The sequence below is a fragment of the Lupinus angustifolius genome, chromosome LG03 (genome assembly GCF_001865875.1).
Source record: "Lupinus angustifolius cultivar Tanjil chromosome LG03, LupAngTanjil_v1.0, whole genome shotgun sequence".
Lineage (NCBI taxonomy): Eukaryota > Viridiplantae > Streptophyta > Magnoliopsida > Fabales > Fabaceae > Lupinus > Lupinus angustifolius.
Window position 1 is genome coordinate 25707300 of NC_032011.1, and position 17562 is coordinate 25724861.

The 17562-nt window shown below is 30.4% G+C and overlaps 2 protein-coding genes across 3 annotated transcripts; both read right to left on the minus strand.

Annotated features, from left to right (window-relative positions):
* On the minus strand, window positions 1529–8099 carry LOC109344101. 2 transcript variants are annotated; one of them, XM_019582721.1, is made up of 13 exons: window positions 7911–8099; window positions 7536–7741; window positions 6910–6996; window positions 6533–6643; window positions 4780–4860; window positions 3934–4161; window positions 3553–3663; window positions 3233–3359; window positions 3035–3121; window positions 2353–2427; window positions 2141–2241; window positions 1923–2008; window positions 1529–1795 (listed from the first exon to the last, which is right to left on the minus strand). In XM_019582721.1, the coding sequence occupies exons 2-13, from the start codon at window positions 7736–7738 to the stop codon at window positions 1788–1790; spliced, it is 1305 nt and encodes a 434-aa protein (XP_019438266.1). In that variant the 5' UTR covers window positions 7739–7741; window positions 7911–8099; the 3' UTR covers window positions 1529–1787. The 2 variants fall into 2 exon arrangements, with proteins under 2 accessions (XP_019438266.1, XP_019438265.1); XM_019582720.1 differs by having other exon boundaries at window positions 2353–2430; window positions 7911–8096.
* Window positions 13913–17102, minus strand: LOC109344105 (probable magnesium transporter NIPA1). Its single transcript, XM_019582728.1, has 9 exons — window positions 16877–17102; window positions 16562–16771; window positions 16394–16450; window positions 15919–16009; window positions 15662–15822; window positions 15216–15343; window positions 14948–15085; window positions 14529–14621; window positions 13913–14384 (listed from the first exon to the last, which is right to left on the minus strand). The coding sequence occupies exons 2-9, from the start codon at window positions 16686–16688 to the stop codon at window positions 14205–14207; spliced, it is 975 nt and encodes a 324-aa protein (XP_019438273.1). The 5' UTR covers window positions 16689–16771; window positions 16877–17102; the 3' UTR covers window positions 13913–14204.

Sequence of the window (17562 nt, forward strand, 5' to 3'; positions counted from 1 at the left end):
GAAGGAATAAGTGACGGGTGGGTATGTTATTGAATCCACAAGTCTTTAGGAAATGTCTCTTCTATTAAATTATGGACTAATTTATGGGTTGGGAGAGATACCCTCAAAAGTTCCTTTGCTAGATTGTTTCAAGTGGTTTTGGATAAAGATGTAACTATTGATTGGTTAGGTGCATGGAGTAATAGGTTGTGGTCTTGGAATTTGAGATGGAGAAGGAACTTGTTCGCTTGGGAGGAAGAGGAACATCATGAACTTCTAAGACACATCAACGGTTCTATGCCTAATCAACATACTCGTGATACTTGGACTTAGATTCATGATAAGAGTGGGCAATACACGGTTCGAAATGCTTACCTAACTCTACAAAAGGTGGAAGGATGCGACACACTTACTTTTTTCAAAAGACTTTGGGATTGGAATGTTCCAATTAAGATGAAGTGCTTAGTTTGGAAAATTGTCTTAGGAGATCCCAACTAAAACCTTGTTCTTAGAGGTGGATTAGGTGCTCAAGATACCACTCTTTGTTCGCTTTGTGGTGAGTTGGAGGAATCTACTACTAACTTATTCTTCTCATGTTCTATATCCTATTTGGTTTGACAAAAGCTTTATTCGTGTTTTGAGTTAACATCTATTATCCATAATGATGTCAAGACTTTTTTCTCACTCCATAAAAATGCCATAAGGTTAGATAACAAGAAACAACATTGGTGGAAGGCTCTCTAGTTTGCCACTATTTAGACCATTTGACATATAAGGAACAAAGTCATTTTTGATAATATGATGTTCAACTTAGATGTTGTGATATAACTTATTTTTTTTTTTGAATTCTTATAGCCTTCTCAACGCTCGCTTTCCTTTGCTTTCTTATTCTTTTGTCGATTGGGTGAGACACCCTTCAAATTGTCTATCTTTTTGTTAAAGATTGTGTGGACAGGAATCAGTTTTTCTCATAATTGCTTTATCTTTTGTTTAATAAAGATTTCTGATCAATTTTTTTTTTCCAACACACTTTGTACCAAGTAATATTGTAGTATCTCATGCAAATCTTACTCGAGAACGTGAACTATAGGTGGGTAACCTAAATTTCAAATGGTATATTCCTAACTTCTAGTTAGAAAAGGAAATTCAACAATAATATCAAAATCTAGTGTATAATTTTTAAGGTGCTAGTTTTTATTTTCAACTGTAAGTATATAGATTAGGGGGGAAGTGTAGTTTACTTTTGGTCCATATTTTCAACTGTGCTAGTTTATTTTCGTTTTTTTAAATGTGCGAATCACTTACTTCTATTAACCTTCTATTAGAGAAATCTCGACCATCCAAAAATATCCTTAACTAGACTCTTTAGTGAAATAACACACTGAAGATCAATATTAATAAAGCCACGCCTAGACAAATTTAATTTAATTGGAATCCTATCCATTAAAAATTGGCATGAGAATGCCATAAACTTTTTATGGAATAGGACTCCTGTAGAAGAATTTATAAATAGTACCTAAACCATTCTCATGAAAAAGAAAAGAACCAATTAACCAACACATAATGCATGTAATTAAGCATAAATAATCCCAACTAACATAGTACACAGCTGAAGTCTTTTAGACAAATCCACAGACTTAGGTAACAAACAAACCTGAAGCTTCTAGAAATACAAATAATATCGCAGGAAACTAAATATTTAGGGTTTAAGTTTCATTTCATATTACATCTATGGATGAACATACACCATTCAACTATTGTATTCAAATCCCGGGCACTTATCACTCTGTCCAAGCAACCAGGGCACGTTACTTTCCTGCATCAACAACAAGTTTATTCTTGTCAAAAAAAATTGTATTTACTTTTCTATTCATGTGACTTTACCATTTAAATAACATAGATAATAAGATACATTTAAAGATGCTTTAAGGAATTGTAGTTACCGAATTCTTTGAATAGTCGAAGAAAGGGGTCAACAGGAAGACCTTCCTTCTCAAATTTTGGGTCATAAAGAGCATTTGGAATCCGCCTGAAAATTTAAAACCATGAAGTTCTCAATTTTGGGGTAATAGATAAGAAGATGTTAAAGTGAAAAATGAAGTGCTAGTAAGTAAGAAAGAGCAGTTGAGAAGTGTATTTTGGAGCTATGGAGGACACCCACAAAGAAGAGATGAGGTTTGTGTGGTTTGCATTCTCCTCTTCATTTCTCAGTGTATTATTTGCTTCTTGGCTTGATCCAACATTTCCCCTCTCCCCATGCAACTAGTCAAACCAAACAAAAAAGTTATTCATTTACATTGCATATAACTTATCAGCAAAAGTTATATCATATTTTGATTAAGTAACACTTTGCTCTTATTTTGATACGAATACCTTTCCAATTTTAGGAACTTGTTTGTCTTGACATGCTTTTCGAGGACGTCCACGACGTCGCGGTTCATAATCCCCCTGCTGTTGTAGAATACACATTTTCACACTTTTGATAATTATATATCTACATTAATTAAAAATGCTAAAGGCATATATTACACACTTTTACACCACTTACGATCTTACATTTAATAATATATAAATATCATCACAATATACATATTAAACTATGTTAAAAAACATTATGTCTGAAAATGAAGAAAATGCATGGTACACAAATAAAAACACAAAGCTATTGAAGAAGCTTATCAAACTAAGAAGAAACAGCGATGTGTTGGCTTTGATAAGAGAATAAAGAAGAATTCCTTGTATATTGAAAGTGAATAATGAATCAATGTATTTACAAGAGGAGTATTTGGTGCTTTATATACAACCATCTATTTACAAGCAAAAGCAAAGCAACTAACTAATAACTTTCTATTTCTGGAATTCTATTTTTGGAATATAACTAATTAACTAACCATATCAATCATTATCAAGTGAATTGTGCATTCTTAACATCACGTAGAATCAAACATGTTTGAATGATATAAAAATTATATAAACATACAATGATATATGATATTAACATGAAACTTTTTATGCACATGCAAGCACACAAAGAACAAAGATAAAGAGGATATACTTCTCCAACTGTTGACATTCTTGGTGTTGCATGAACAGGTTCCTTCTTCTTAGCCAGTTGCTTTCCAACATTATCCATCGAACTATCCTGTTGGCAATGGTATAGAGCTTCAGACATTTTAACTTAAACCATGACTATGAGTTATTATATTATCGTTGCCTTAAAGGATGATAAGAGAGTTGTTTTGGGCATTTTTACCCTTCCATTTTGTAAGTTCAGATTTTGACTTCTCTGAGGAGTAGCAGTGGATGTAGTATCATACAGAGAAAGCCTTCCTTTAGGCTTCATGTTCAAAATTCTTTGAATCTCCGGAGAAAGTTTAGCCCTATCAACATTCAACCATGTAAATAAGAGCATGGAGTATTAAAAAAAAGGTACACTTGCAACCGAGTTCATATGATAAGTCCAACCCTAAAGAATCATCTAATGAAAAATAATACAAATCATAATACTATCATATTAAACGTTATTGATCACTCAATTTCATATGCAGTGGACGAATTTTAAGTTAAGTATACCTAGTTGTTGAAGATTCAGGTAGTTTTCCTTTTCCACGTTGGGTAGCGATCAATTCATTTGCTGAAGCTGAGGTCACTTGTTCCATTTGAACTGTTGATGGTCTTTCAAGCCTAATTAGAATGATTTATAGATTAAAATTAACATATAGGGATGGTGGCAATTCCAAAAGCATGGATCCAATATAATTACATTATCAAATTAAGCATAAACTTTTGACTTAACTTGGAGAAAAAAAAGTTCCTTAGAGTCAGCTAAATTTGTTAAATTGCGCGACATAAGTTATGGGTGTCCAAATGCAGACCCTTAGAAGTGCTATCTCTTTCCCTTCCCCTTGAAATTATATATATATATATATGCCCCGACAAGTGAAAATTGTTTACCTTAGAGGGCGTGTAACCTCAGGAAACATGGAGCTGGAAACTCGTGAAGGGAATCCTTCATTAGTCCAAGTACCTGAAAGGCCTTGATTCCATGTTCTCGGAGCTTGAGAGCTTGTGAAGTTGCATGACATTGTTGAAGGTTCATGCAATATGGAACTTTGATATTGAAAATCAGGAGTATTCAGCAAGTGATTATATCCAATCATTTGATCTAACTGTCCAGTGGACCTTTATTTGAAAAGAAACGAGTTATTGATTGTCATGTAAAAAGATAAAAATATAATTACATTTTAAATTGCGATTATAGTTGACATTTTGTAGAGTCCAAAATCATTTTGCTATAGATTACTACTACAAGAAATGTAGTTGATGTGATCCCAATACAATTATAAGGACTCAAAAAATCTTAACATTACAACCTCTTGTGATTTCAAACTCATATTTAAAACCCTGATTTATCGCTATTTGGTACAAGAACAAACTCCATTATACAATTAATAATGAACTAGGGCTTAATGATCATACCAAAGAAGTAGTGTGAAATAACCAACATACCAAAAAAAACAATGGGACAAAGCTTCACCAAACAATATAATGAATGAAAAGTTAGGGCTCAACAATTACACATAAGTGAGCAATATTCATAAAGAGAGAATATTTATGAAGTACAACTTGCATTCACTTTGACTAAAAGTGATTTGATAGTTAGTGTATAAACAATTAGTGATGAGCATATGCAGTTGGTGAAGACATGCCACAAAACCATTTTGTGGGATAATATAAGTTACTTAGCTTTTTTGGTAACGTATGGGATAATATAAGTTGTTAAGGGTAAAGGTTGCTTACCCTTGGAATTGCATAGAGCTAACACCTTGTTGCCTATCACCAGAAGGCACCATAGTTTGGGAATCATATGGTAGGGAATACCTAGCATAGACAAATGAAGGAAACCATTTAACATAATGAATACGATGTCATGTTCAATAAATAACTATATCAAATTGGCAAATGTGAAGTCAATGATAGTAAGTACATGGGTGCACTATACAGAACTTGAGCATAAAGAATTAATTATATAAAAAAGGGCCCTCATGAGGATCCCATTTAATTGGGTCTGGAAGGGCAAATGTAGGCATATCTACATCTACCCTCTCTAGATCTACATCCTAAAATTAATATATATTAGGATTACAAACACTCCAATCTACTTTTTATCTCTCTATAAGGTTCCAAAGAAAGTAATCAAAAAATTTATTAGCTTTCAAAGGAATTTCCCATAGGACAATAAAAGAGGTGGAAAAGGAATTGTTTAGGTGTCTTGGTCCCATGCTTGTAAACCAAAATATCTTGGTAGTTTGAGTGCGCAAAAATTGTTCTTATTTAATGATTCTATCATGTGGAAACTGAATGAAGAAGGTTGGTGGAATCAGGTTCGTTATAGGTTAAAGTTGTTAATTCAAAGTATGGCTCAGATGTAAATATGAGTGTGTCAAACTCATCTTCTAGGTGATGGAGAGATTTGGTTAAAGTGGGCTCATCAAATTAGATGGGTGAAGGAAAACCATTGGAAGGAAATAGATGATGGCTCTCAAACCCTTTTCTCGTATGACACAGGGTTTGGACAACATAGCTTAGAGGAGGCTTTGCCAAAATTAATTTTGATAACAATGAATAAGTGAACCCTAGTTACAGACTTTGGTTATTGGATCAACGAGGATTGGAATTGGAAGGTGCATTAGAGGAGTAACTTGTTTCTTAGGGTGGAAGTCTTCATCAATAACTTGACTCCTTCTAGAGCTTGCATAAGGGATACTCTAGATACTTGGAACATCACACTTCGCCTAACTAAGTACAAATGGAACAAGGTTAGGTAATCTTCTTAACAAATGTTGGATAATGTTTAGAGGTAGATTTCCAATAAAAAAGGAGCTTCACATAAGAAACATTATCCATAGGGACAAAGATTTAAAGTTTACAGGTGATGTGCTTGGACCATGATGAATTAGTAAACCATCTATTTCTATCTTGTAATTTTACTTCTAATGTTTGGAGGGGATTTTATTTTTGGCTTCATATTCCAGTCCATATTTTGAACACTACTATAGAGTTGCTAAAGCTTTATGACCCTGTGTTTTGCAAAAATGCAAAGGGGAGAAACTTATCGAGAATGTTGTGGTTCGTTGTTATGTGGTCCATTTGACTAATGAGAAATGAGTCATTCTTCTGAGAAAAGAGGTTAGTTACATTCATATTATGGATTTAATTCAGATTAGATATTGGATTTGGTTCTCATTTAGTATTGGACCAAAGCCAATTAGCTTCTCACAATGGTGCATTGACCTAAGGTCTTGTATTTTTAATTTCCCAAAGAATATTATTCCTATTTGTGGTCTTTCTTGTATTTGGGTAGGCACCTATACGCTCCTTTAATACATTAATTTGCTTATAAAAAATATTCAGGCTTACATCCTAAAATTAAATTTAATCATTAAGTTTCAATAGCTTAATTAGATAATTAACTTAATTAAAAGTCAAATAAATTTTCCAGTGTAAATGCAAAAGAAGTAGATAGATAAAAATAAATAAAAAAAGTAAATACATTGATGGAGCTGTAGGTTCAGGTTGCATTGGCATATAACCATATTGAGGAACAAAAGGATTTGGTGTCATTGGAACAAATGGTTGTTGAAGATGTGAGTAGGGTTCCGACCTAAAACAAAAAGTAGCAAACAAGCATGGTAAATATGGTTATTTATAAAGTCACCAAAAAGAAGATACTAAGTAGCTAGGATACATTGGGTTAGTAGACCACATGAAATATTGAGATTGTAAATTGAAAACTTGCATTCTTGAAAGATAGTAAACTTGATAATATGGATTAGTGAATGATTGAGGAGGCCTAAATAAAAATTAAGGAGTTCATGATAAAAAGTTTGTTCACTTCTTCATCAAGTAAGCCCTAACAAAACACAATACCTGTTAGCATTGCCATCAAATTGCATATAGCCCGGGTCATATTGTGGCTCATTGACATTAGGTACAGAGAAATGGTTGTGTTCAGGCCTAAAGTTCCAAATTCATATCCAAATGAGCATCATTAGTGACATAAGGAGAGGAAGAAATATGTAAATGTTAGCTATACCATAAGGAGAGGAAGAAATATGTAAATGTTAGCTATACCATAAGGAGAGGAAGCTTATTTTTTGACGAGGCCATTTAGTATCAATTATATCTTTTTATGCGAACTATGAAAATAACAGGGTTGTCATTAGATCTTTCAAACATCCATTAATGTTGTAATTTATTATCAGTATAACCTTGAATTCAGAAATATACTCCCTTATTCTTTAATTCGTTTTCAGGATTTTTCTTAAAGTTTTATATAAAAGATAAATAGGTACATTTTAGCCAAAACACTGTATTTTTCTTAATTTGTGTGTATTTTTTGGTTATTTAATTTGTGTGTATTAAACTCAAAGAAGAAGGATATTGAATGAGTGTTTATTAAGATTAAACAAAGTAAGTATGACAATAAATGCATATTTGTGAGGCAAAGTATATAGAGTAGAAAGTTTAAGAAGAGACAAAAATGTGAGTCTCACATAGAGAGAGGAGCTTGTTCCTGAGACCCTGTGTAGGGATTGTTGGTGTTGGTGTTGGTGTTATTGTACGGCAGGGTTTGCATGTTGTTTACGATGTTGCTCAAATTCCAGTCATTGTTATCCACACCACCACCAAAGTCAAATCCCAAATCCATATCCATATTCATATTCGAGTTCATGTTCATGTTCATGTTCCTATCCATATCCTGTGTCATCACAACATCAGAATAATAGAAGTAGTATTTAGTAAAATGTATATATAAAAGGGCACCTCATAATATACATCAAATAAAACAATCATATATCATCAACTCAATAAACTGTGCATAATTTCATAAATTCTTTTCACCATCTCAGTTGAGTATGATTGATTACCTCAAAAACAAACTGATGTGTCAATTCTAGCCCTACGAACAACCTTAATTGACAGCAACAAAAAACATGTGTAGCACAAGCGACAAAATCGGAAATGGAAAATGATGGATAAGTACTAACTTTTTCGAGTCAGATCCTCAAAATACAAAGATCATAGTTTTTTCTATAAACAATAAAACAGTTATCACCATAAAATTGATAGAAGGAACATAAGTTTCCAATCCTTCAAAATCAACTAAACAAAAAATGAAAATCTTGTTTGTGTCAATCTAAATAAAAGGAAGAGACTTATGAAATTAAAAGGAAGAGAGAAGTATTGATATAATAAACAGAAGGATTTGGATGGAACAGTGAGACTTGATAGAAGTAACAAGATAAAAATGTGGAGGAGATTAATCAAACAAAAGGAATAGGAAAGGTGACCTTGTGATTATGAAAGCTTGGAATGAAATTTTACAAACAATCTCTGGTTGCATATATAGTGCCTTTCAAGCCCATTGTTTTATAAGATAAATTGTATAATTTACTCTTTCTTGTTACTCAATTTTGTTTGTTAGCAAATTAGTAACGTTTAAAAGTATTCAATTTCGTGAAAGAATTATACAAGACAACTCAGAAACCATTGTCTATTTTGTTTGCTTTAGGCCATAAAGACTGGACAGTTGCAAACTTGATAAAGATACTTTTGTAAAAAAGTTGAAAGACATACATTTTGAAAAACAATAAACAGGCCTCTATAATTTTAAAAGAAATATATCATTTGTATCTATAAGATGAGTGAAGATCCTCAACATTAATAGATAGTCAAATATTATAAAAATAAAGGAAAAATAATATAGTAAGACATTTTAATCTTTTTATATATAAGAAATAATACTTTTGTCATTCAAAATACAATAAAAAACAAGAATGTGTATCTCTCTTATTTGAGAAAATCATTGTTCTATAGAGACAAGAAGGTTGTTTTGGTCGGCAAAAGTTAAAAGTTTACTAAAATTAAAGAAGAGTTGCAAATATTTTATAAGAAGATACAAAAATGAGCTAAACAAACTAATTACAAAATGATGTTTAGACAAGATATGGATTAGCTATCCAATTCAAATAATTTATTGACTCATTGTTGTTACTCCGTTGATTGATCTAAAGTCAAGATTTAACTTTACAGATAATCAATATTCCTTTAAGCAAGAGATGTTGATTTAAATATATTCAACAAAGCTTGTTGATGAGTGCTATTGAATATGAGATATCAACATCGCTCATTACAATGTGCGCTATTAAAAGTCATGCATTTATTAATGCTTGCTTTAATGAGTATTGTTAAATGTCATGCATTCAAAAAACGATTGTTTTAGTTATTATTTAATTTTATTTTAAAAGATACTACTTAAGTAAATTGTTAACAAAAAGTCATATGCTAGTTTTTTATATATAACACAATTTGATCATACATATACAAAAAAAATGCAATTTGTTATTACTTCAAAAAATATATTCTAAATCACCAACTAATATTATTAAAATAGAATATTAAGGTGAGTAATTAACACAACAAAAACTCATATTTGGAAAGTAAATTATGTTATTTTTTATTTCATTCTCTAATGATGAACATAATATGACAACCAAATAACTGTAAACAATTTTGATATTCAACAGCGTTCTTTTAAGCAAGTGCTGTTGATTTGAATATCTTCAACAACGCTTGCTTAAATTAGTGTTGTTAAATGTGATATATCAACAGTGCTCATAATAATGAGCGCTATTAAAAGTCACACATTTAACAACGCTTAATTAGCGCAATTAAAAGTCACACATTTAACAACGCTTAATGAGCGCAATTAAAAGTCACACATTTAACAACGCTTAATGAACGCTATTAAAAGTCATACATTCAAACAACATTTGTTTTAGTAAGTGCGGAGCTTTGTAGATTTTAAAACAAAACATCACACACAATAATACACATATCATTCAGTATTCTATTTCTCTTACTCTTATTCTCTTAATTTTTTTGTTCTAGCAAGTTATTAGTTTTTGGTTTTTTCTTCGAGTATAAAGTGAATCATTATCTTGTTTTACCTCATTTATTTCTCTTTGATTCACTCTTATTGTTTGCATTTACATCTACGTTAAGTGCTTATTTTATAATATAGGAAATGTATAGGTTGAATCTAGGTGCGCGAAGCTGTTGGTGATTTACCAAACTTGCAATCTCTGTATGTATTTCGTGTATTTGGCTATTATTGTTTCATCTATACTTTTTATGTAAATTATGATTTGATTCTTGTTATATTGAATTTGAATGTACTTTTATTTCTTCAGTTAAGTGAGAAATTTACATATTTTAAAGATAGTGTTTATTTCTCTTTTACATAATATATGATTTTTATTTAATATTCATCAAGGTATTAATCGTTCCATTCCCTGTTATGTGTATCTTACGAAATAAACATAGAGAAAAATGTACTTAATCAATATAGGTAGTAGGTAATTCTCATAAAAAATATTTTTATATTTACTCCATCTTCAAAATTTAAGTTTAAGGTCATAATTAAAGATTAATAAATAATTAGAGGGGTTTGCTAACATATATCATAATTTCATGAAGTATCATGCACCAAAAGTTATGGACCAAAAACTCATCCAGAAGTTATAAAAAGACTAAACAAATAATGCTATTTTTGTAAACCTATTTATTTCAAAATTTAAAATTTGTATTTTCATCCCTCTTCTCTCATTTCCCATCTCTCATTCATTTACGGTTTATGGCTATGAAGAAATCGGTTCCCTCTCCTCTATGGCTTGTTGTACCACTATTGCCCTAATTTCTTTTGTTGTCATCACTTTGCTTCCCTTAAATTGAAGGGTACGTCTTAAATCTGATATTTTATCATTCAAACGCCATATGGTTTAAAATGCAAATATTAAAACTCATACGTTTACATACATGTGTTGCTCTTTGCTCATAAAAAAGGCATACATGTGTTGCTAGTTAGGCTCTTGGTGAAACAAAATTGAGAGAGTGGTTTATAGAACTGAGAGGATTTATAAAACTGAGGGGAGAGAGAAAAATACAAATTTTAGAATTTAAAATAGATAAATTTATCAAAATAACATCATCTGTTAAGTTTTTCACAACTTTTGAGTGGGTTTTTGGTCCATAATTTTGCTAATGTTAACATGATTTATTAATAAAATTAGGTTTACTCATGTTGGTAAACCGTACCCCATAAGAATATAATTAAAAAGGAAAAATGTGTAAAATCCCACAAATTTTATGTCTTTTGCAAATAAATAACATGAATTATTTTTTCTTCCTAATTACTCCTTAAGCTTACAATAGTAGCAATGCAACAATACATATTAATCAATATTGATATCGAAATGAAAAAACTGTCATCAAAATGTAAAATTGATTGAATAGAAGATAATAAGTAAATTTCAGAATTAAAAATAGTTAATGCAATAATATTATTTTATATAAAAAAGAAAAGAAAATAATAATTATTTAACAGTCGAGGTTAACAAACATTAGGTTAAAAATTTTATTGCTATTAATTTAACATTATCTTTATGTAAAGACGAATTTACCAACAATTAAAATTTAAGAAATAATTAGGGGAAAAATAGTTCACATTAGTTATTTACGAAAACCATAAAATTTACATTAGATTTAGATTTTTCTCATTAAAAATTATCCTTCATAAAATTATGTATATGTGATGTTAACATGTTAAGATATGTTTTGACTAAAATAATCTCAATTTTTTCATAATTAATCGCATTTATCACTTCGCATTGTAATAATATACAAAATTTTGATAAGCTTTCCATTGAGAAATATGTATTAATTGGGTATAGAAAATAAGTAAATTAATGATTCTTGTAGGACTAAATGGAAGGTTCAAAACTTCAAAATATGATATGATGAATAAGAATATAATTAAAAAATGTGTGGAACAAAAGAAAAAAATATAAAACATCAATCTTCAAGGAGTCGTGGTGCGATCATTTATCCATCTATTAACTATTGTAAATATTATCCTACGAACATCATTAATTTTAATTTACCAATTGGACTTCTTTTGTTTGATTGCTCCAGTCAGAATTACTAAGATTTGGCTTTGCTAAGATTTGACAACATGCTAATTGCTAAGATTTGGCTTTGCAGAAACAAAGCGAGATTTGACAACATTCTCCTCCCTATGGTTAGAGCCTTGGACATGCTAAAACTGGAAATTGCTTTGGCTGCTGCTAATTGCAAATCTTATGCAAACAACAATCCAACCGAATTTGCGATTTTGAGGAACTTGAACATCAATCCCCGTTTTAAGAGCAGCCCCTCTATAAGGGAGATAATATGGCACACACCTCTCATAGGCTGGCTGAAGGTTAATACCGATGGTGCAGCTCAGGGCAATCCTGGTTTGGCGGGAGGAGGAGGCATCTTTAGAGATCATCTTGGCAGATTTATAGCTTGTTTTTTTGCTTTTTATGACATTAATTATGCTTTATATGCTGAGTTGCTTTCAGCCTTATTGGCAATTGAAATCTCCTATGCTCATTGCTGGAACTTTTTATGGATTGAAAGTGATTATACCCTAGTGGTGGGAATTCTTCAAGGCACGATCCTTCCTCCTTGGAGCCTAGCTTCTAGGTGGAGTATTTGCAAAAAGCTTCTTGCTAAGATGTCATGGAAAGTTTCCCACATTTGCAGGGAAAGGAATTCATGTTCTGATATTCTTGCTAATCATGGATTGAAATCTAGAACTTTCACTTGGTGGGATTCAATGCCTTCTATAGTTTTTTCAGATTGTAATAGGAATTGGTTGGGTTTGCCAAACTATAGGTTCCCTAAGTTGTAATGCTTCCTTTCTTCTTTGAATAAATTTCTTGGTGCTTTGCACCTTGCCTCAAAAAAAAAAAAATTTACCAATTGTATTTCCCACATTAAAATTACACGTTAATGCCGAAAACATAATTATAAACTAGTTATTACTGAACAAATAAATATTAACAATTTTTTTTAAAAATAAGACAGAAGAAATGGAATAATTATTTGGTAATCACCCATTTAGTTATTAATGAAAAATACTTCTTTTCATTCTACATATTTTTCAAATTTTTTTAAAAATTTAATACACATTTTTTTATTTACTAAATTCCTTTATGTAATGTCCAGCTTTTTCATCTCTTATTTCTTAACTTTTTAACATATTTATAACCAGAATTTAAATATGATTATTATAGTCAACTAATATCATATTTTTACATTTATTCAATATTTTTTTGCAGTGTTTATAAAAAAGAAACAGAATGGAGGGATTAACAAGAGAGAGGGATTCTAAAAAATAATAGAGTTGGTTGAAAAGAAATGCAGGTCGCACATGCATGGGCGTTAGTCTTGGATGTGTGAAAGTAATAATAAACTATCCAATCAATGTTGATGCACACTGCATTCAAATTGCATCCCTTCTTTATAACCCTCATTATTATGAGAAACTTTTTTTTAGAAAAAAAACTATATTACCTGTAATATAAAAGTTTTATATATTGTCATAATATTATCAACCATTCATATTAATAAGTTTTGATTTTTCAAAAATATAATATAAATGAACGATAAATAATATATTAATTGACAATGAATAAAAGTATTACAATTTTTATTAATTTAATTATTGTCTTTATATCCTTTTTAACTTATCTGTCAATTTTTTATTCTATAATTATTTTCTATCTCCGTAATAATAAATGTAAAAGTGTAAGTACTTATAAATAAATAGTTAAAAGATTTTTTCAATAAACAATCGTTTGAATTTTGAAATTATTGGAAAATACCATAAGACTGTCGAATAGGACTCTTTTTTGAGCTCTTTAAAACTAGAATTATTATCCTTGAGTTTGTAGTGTGATGTTGTATATGTAGAGCACTCTTGCAAATCTTTATACTCTTTTCTTTACAATATATAATCATTAGGGCAACAATCCATTTTATTATACTTCATACCCATCGACTTAATATCTTTTTTGTCTTACATATATACTTTCCTCCGTGTATACCGCTTCTAAACTCAATTCAAACTATCATGTATACATACTCACTGAAAACACTCTAGGGATAGTATATTCAGGGATAGTATATTCCTGTGATCTTTAACATTAACATCATATTTTCTGGCTTTGAAAGTACTGTGTTAATTAGAACAAATTAAAAGAAAGAATAACTATGAAAGGTGTTTAGTTTGGGAAAGGAAACATATATAGAGGTGAAAATAATAACAGTGGTTGCTATATATCAAGTGTTTCAGGACTCTTATTAGGAAGATGTTGTGGAATTGGATGAACAGTTGGTTCTGCTGGTTTATTTCCCATATCTTTCGTTCTATGTAGAAGGAATGTCCCAGATAATATTGTCACAAACCCACACAATTCAGTTGCTATCTGCGTTGCATTTTGTGTGTCCCAATCCTGCATTATATATAACACATCATTCACTATCCTATTATACTCTACACACTTCCTAATACTAAAAGATTAAAAGATAATGTACATCACTTTTTTTAAATTATAATGTGAGTATAAAGTATAAATACTTAATTAATAAGTTACTACCTTAAACATGATTATGCTGGCGAAGATGGTAAATGATGTAAACGCCACGTAGTAAACCGGTGATACAACAGCAGTGTTATAAATGTCCAAAGCCTGCAAACAAATATGTTTCTCAAATTAAAATAGATTAAATGAAGAAACGACACATAAATATAAATTTTATATATTGTTATTTATTATTCAATCTTTATATTTAATATTATTGATTTTTTTTTAAAAAACATAATTCAAATTAATAATAGATAATATAATGATCGTATATAAATATTTGTACTTATAGTCCGTATATATTATATTATTAAATTAATCACATTACATAGAAGATATTTTCTAATGTTATTTTCTTCTGTTTGTTTTAGATAAATAACTAAAATTACTTGAAGTACTTCAACCCATGAATAAATCAGGGTTTTATGTACCTTGTTCAAGTAGTTAATCTGTAAAAGACAACATGTTATGACGATTAGAGTAAATATCCAAGTCTGAAAGTATTTAAATTGATTCGTCCCTTCAAATGTAAGCTTCAAAGCTATCCCCACTGCCTTCACACTCATAACCTATATATGCAAATAAAAACTAGTATTAGCATTAAGTGTAATAATTTATATTATAGAGGACATGTTAAAGTATTTTTTTAGGGTAACTCTCAACAATGTATGATTTGAGTATTAATGAATTAATTAGTACCGTAAGTGATCCCATGAGAGAACATATTCCAATATATACAATCATATGGCTCTGACCATATCTTGGTGCATAACGAAAAATAAGGAGTGAAACCAATATCACAACAGCACAAAAGTACACAATAAAACCTGTTCATGGAAAAAAAAAATGACTTAGATTAATCAATGGAAGGACTAAAGTTTCAATTTGATTTGTATAATTAGAGACCATCAATCCATTTAGTTACAAACATTAGGAAAAAGCAAATTTAATTAGTATGACAAATGGAAAGCAATGTAGTACCTAATGTTAATGTCTGTTGGTTAAAAAAATGCCTATTGGTTAAATATTTAAATTTAACGGAGCATCTCACATGATATGTTCTACAAATTCAAACTTTATAATAATAATAATAATAATAATAACAATAATAATAATAATAATAATAATAATAATAATAATAATACCTGGTTCTGTAGCAAGTTGCCATACTTCCTTAACAGATTGAATGTTTCTCTCATGTGGTGCATGCAAAACAATAGTTGTAGATCCCACTACACATAGAGCACATCCAAGCACCCCAAATATGTGCAATTTCTCTTTCAAGATAAAGTGAGCTAGCACAGCACTGCGTCATTTTATTTATATGAGTTTTAAGTAATAAAGGAAAACAATTTTCAATTTCAATCATGAAATACCACATTTGTGTTGATTCTTTACTTACCTGAAAATGATGCTTAAAGCTCCCAAAGGAGTTACAAGTAATGCAGGAGCAAATGCATAAGCTGCAAAATTGGCTATTTCCCCAACGATCACTACAAAATATTTTAATGACCATATTAGTTTAGCATCATCTAATAAATCAGATGAATTTTGTGAAGATCAATTGGAATGAAACAAGATTAAAGAGAAAAGGTGAGTGGAATATTGATCACTTTCCAACTTAATAAGTGATGAGCTTATCAAATTTTAGATGCTTGTGTCCATATTAATGTTCATGCTATGCCGTAGAAAATATAATTTGAACATACTACTGTGGAAGTTAGACATTCGTTCCCTACAACATAACCTTTTTGTTTTATAATAAAGTGTACTACTTTCTTTTACAATAATCAAACTTGTGAATATGGATCGCATGCATGATACATTAGAATCTATAAAACGAATGAATAAGAAAAGGTAATAAGGTAATTGCTCACTTGAAATCATTCCAGCCCACCAAAACGGTTCATACAGGTAAGAATGTCCTCCCGTGGCTGATGAAATCAAACCACATATATTTCATCAGAAAATATGTATAAGAAATGTGTATATATTGTTGTCCCTCAAATTTTTGAATATGTTTGAAGAAAAGTAGAAAAACTAACCTGCCCTTTTCCCATTACTGGCAGCTTTTCTAAGACCCATCTTTTTAATTATAAAGCTAGAACCAATGAAAATGCTGGAAGAGAGAGCCATTATAAGCCCTATTAAATTGTCTGATGATATCCCCATGATGATGATGATGATATATTACAACAAATAAATATTACTATGAGCTTGCAGGGCCAAGATTATTTCCAATCCAATGCTGAGACCTTCATCATGCATAACATAAAAATAAACATTACATAAATATGTTCACAAATATTACCATGCATGTAAATGGTGAAGAAGAGATAAACAAAAGAGAAGGTTATTACTTTTTATTTTCTTGGCACCCTGCAAATAAGCGTTGTAGCTATAATAACCCTATCATTTTCTTAAGATCAAAACAGCTGCAATGCCTTGAGTATTGGAATTAAGATTCAGATTGTGATATTGGGGCTCTTCTCTTCTCTCCTGTACAAAGAGAGAGAGAGAGAGGAATTGAGATGCAATAGGCAATACAACAATATTACCTATGCGTCTCAATGTCCCAAAAACAAATGACAAATAGAAACCACAATTTAAGTCTTTTTTTTCAAGAAAATTGAAGTTGTCTTCCGCATCCGCCGTTCTCTTAATTATCTCCACCAGTCCACGTACCTTCTCTTGAGTTGGATATTTCATTCTTTTTTTAACCCTTCCATTAACATATTTTACCAATTTCTCCTCTCAACTCACTTGTCTTTAAAATTACTTTACCTACAATATAACACACGTAGCTTATATATGCAATTTTTGTGTAAATATAGAGTGGTATTTTTTTATAAGCAAAAGTATTATAAATGGCATAATGGTGCCCGAGAACATCTTATAACATAGGTCAATATAATTAGTAGGATCAATGCACCATTATGAAAAGAGTGTGAATTAAAATCAATAATGTTTCAGAATCATAACCAAGATTTAATTTAAATCAAATCCCTAATTCGGATGTAACTCAGTTTTCCATCCTAAATATTAC

Coding starts and splice junctions, on each gene's coding strand:
- LOC109344101 (XM_019582720.1), bottom strand. CDS start 7,738: ATGGATAGGAACATGAACATGAACATGAACTCGAATATGAATATGGAT. Junction 4,861..6,532: donor GAACCTACAGCTCCATCAAT/GTATTTACTTTT, acceptor TGTCTATGCTAG/GTATTCCCTACCATATGATT. Junction 3,122..3,232: donor TGAACTTACAAAATGGAAGG/GTAAAAATGCCC, acceptor CATTGCCAACAG/GATAGTTCGATGGATAATGT.
- LOC109344105 (XM_019582728.1), bottom strand. CDS start 16,688: ATGGGGATATCATCAGACAATTTAATAGGGCTTATAATGGCTCTCTCT. Junction 16,010..16,393: donor GTGGGCTGGAATGATTTCAA/GTGAGCAATTAC, acceptor AATATTTTGTAG/TGATCGTTGGGGAAATAGCC. Junction 15,086..15,215: donor CTCTCATGGGATCACTTACG/GTACTAATTAAT, acceptor TTGCATATATAG/GTTATGAGTGTGAAGGCAGT.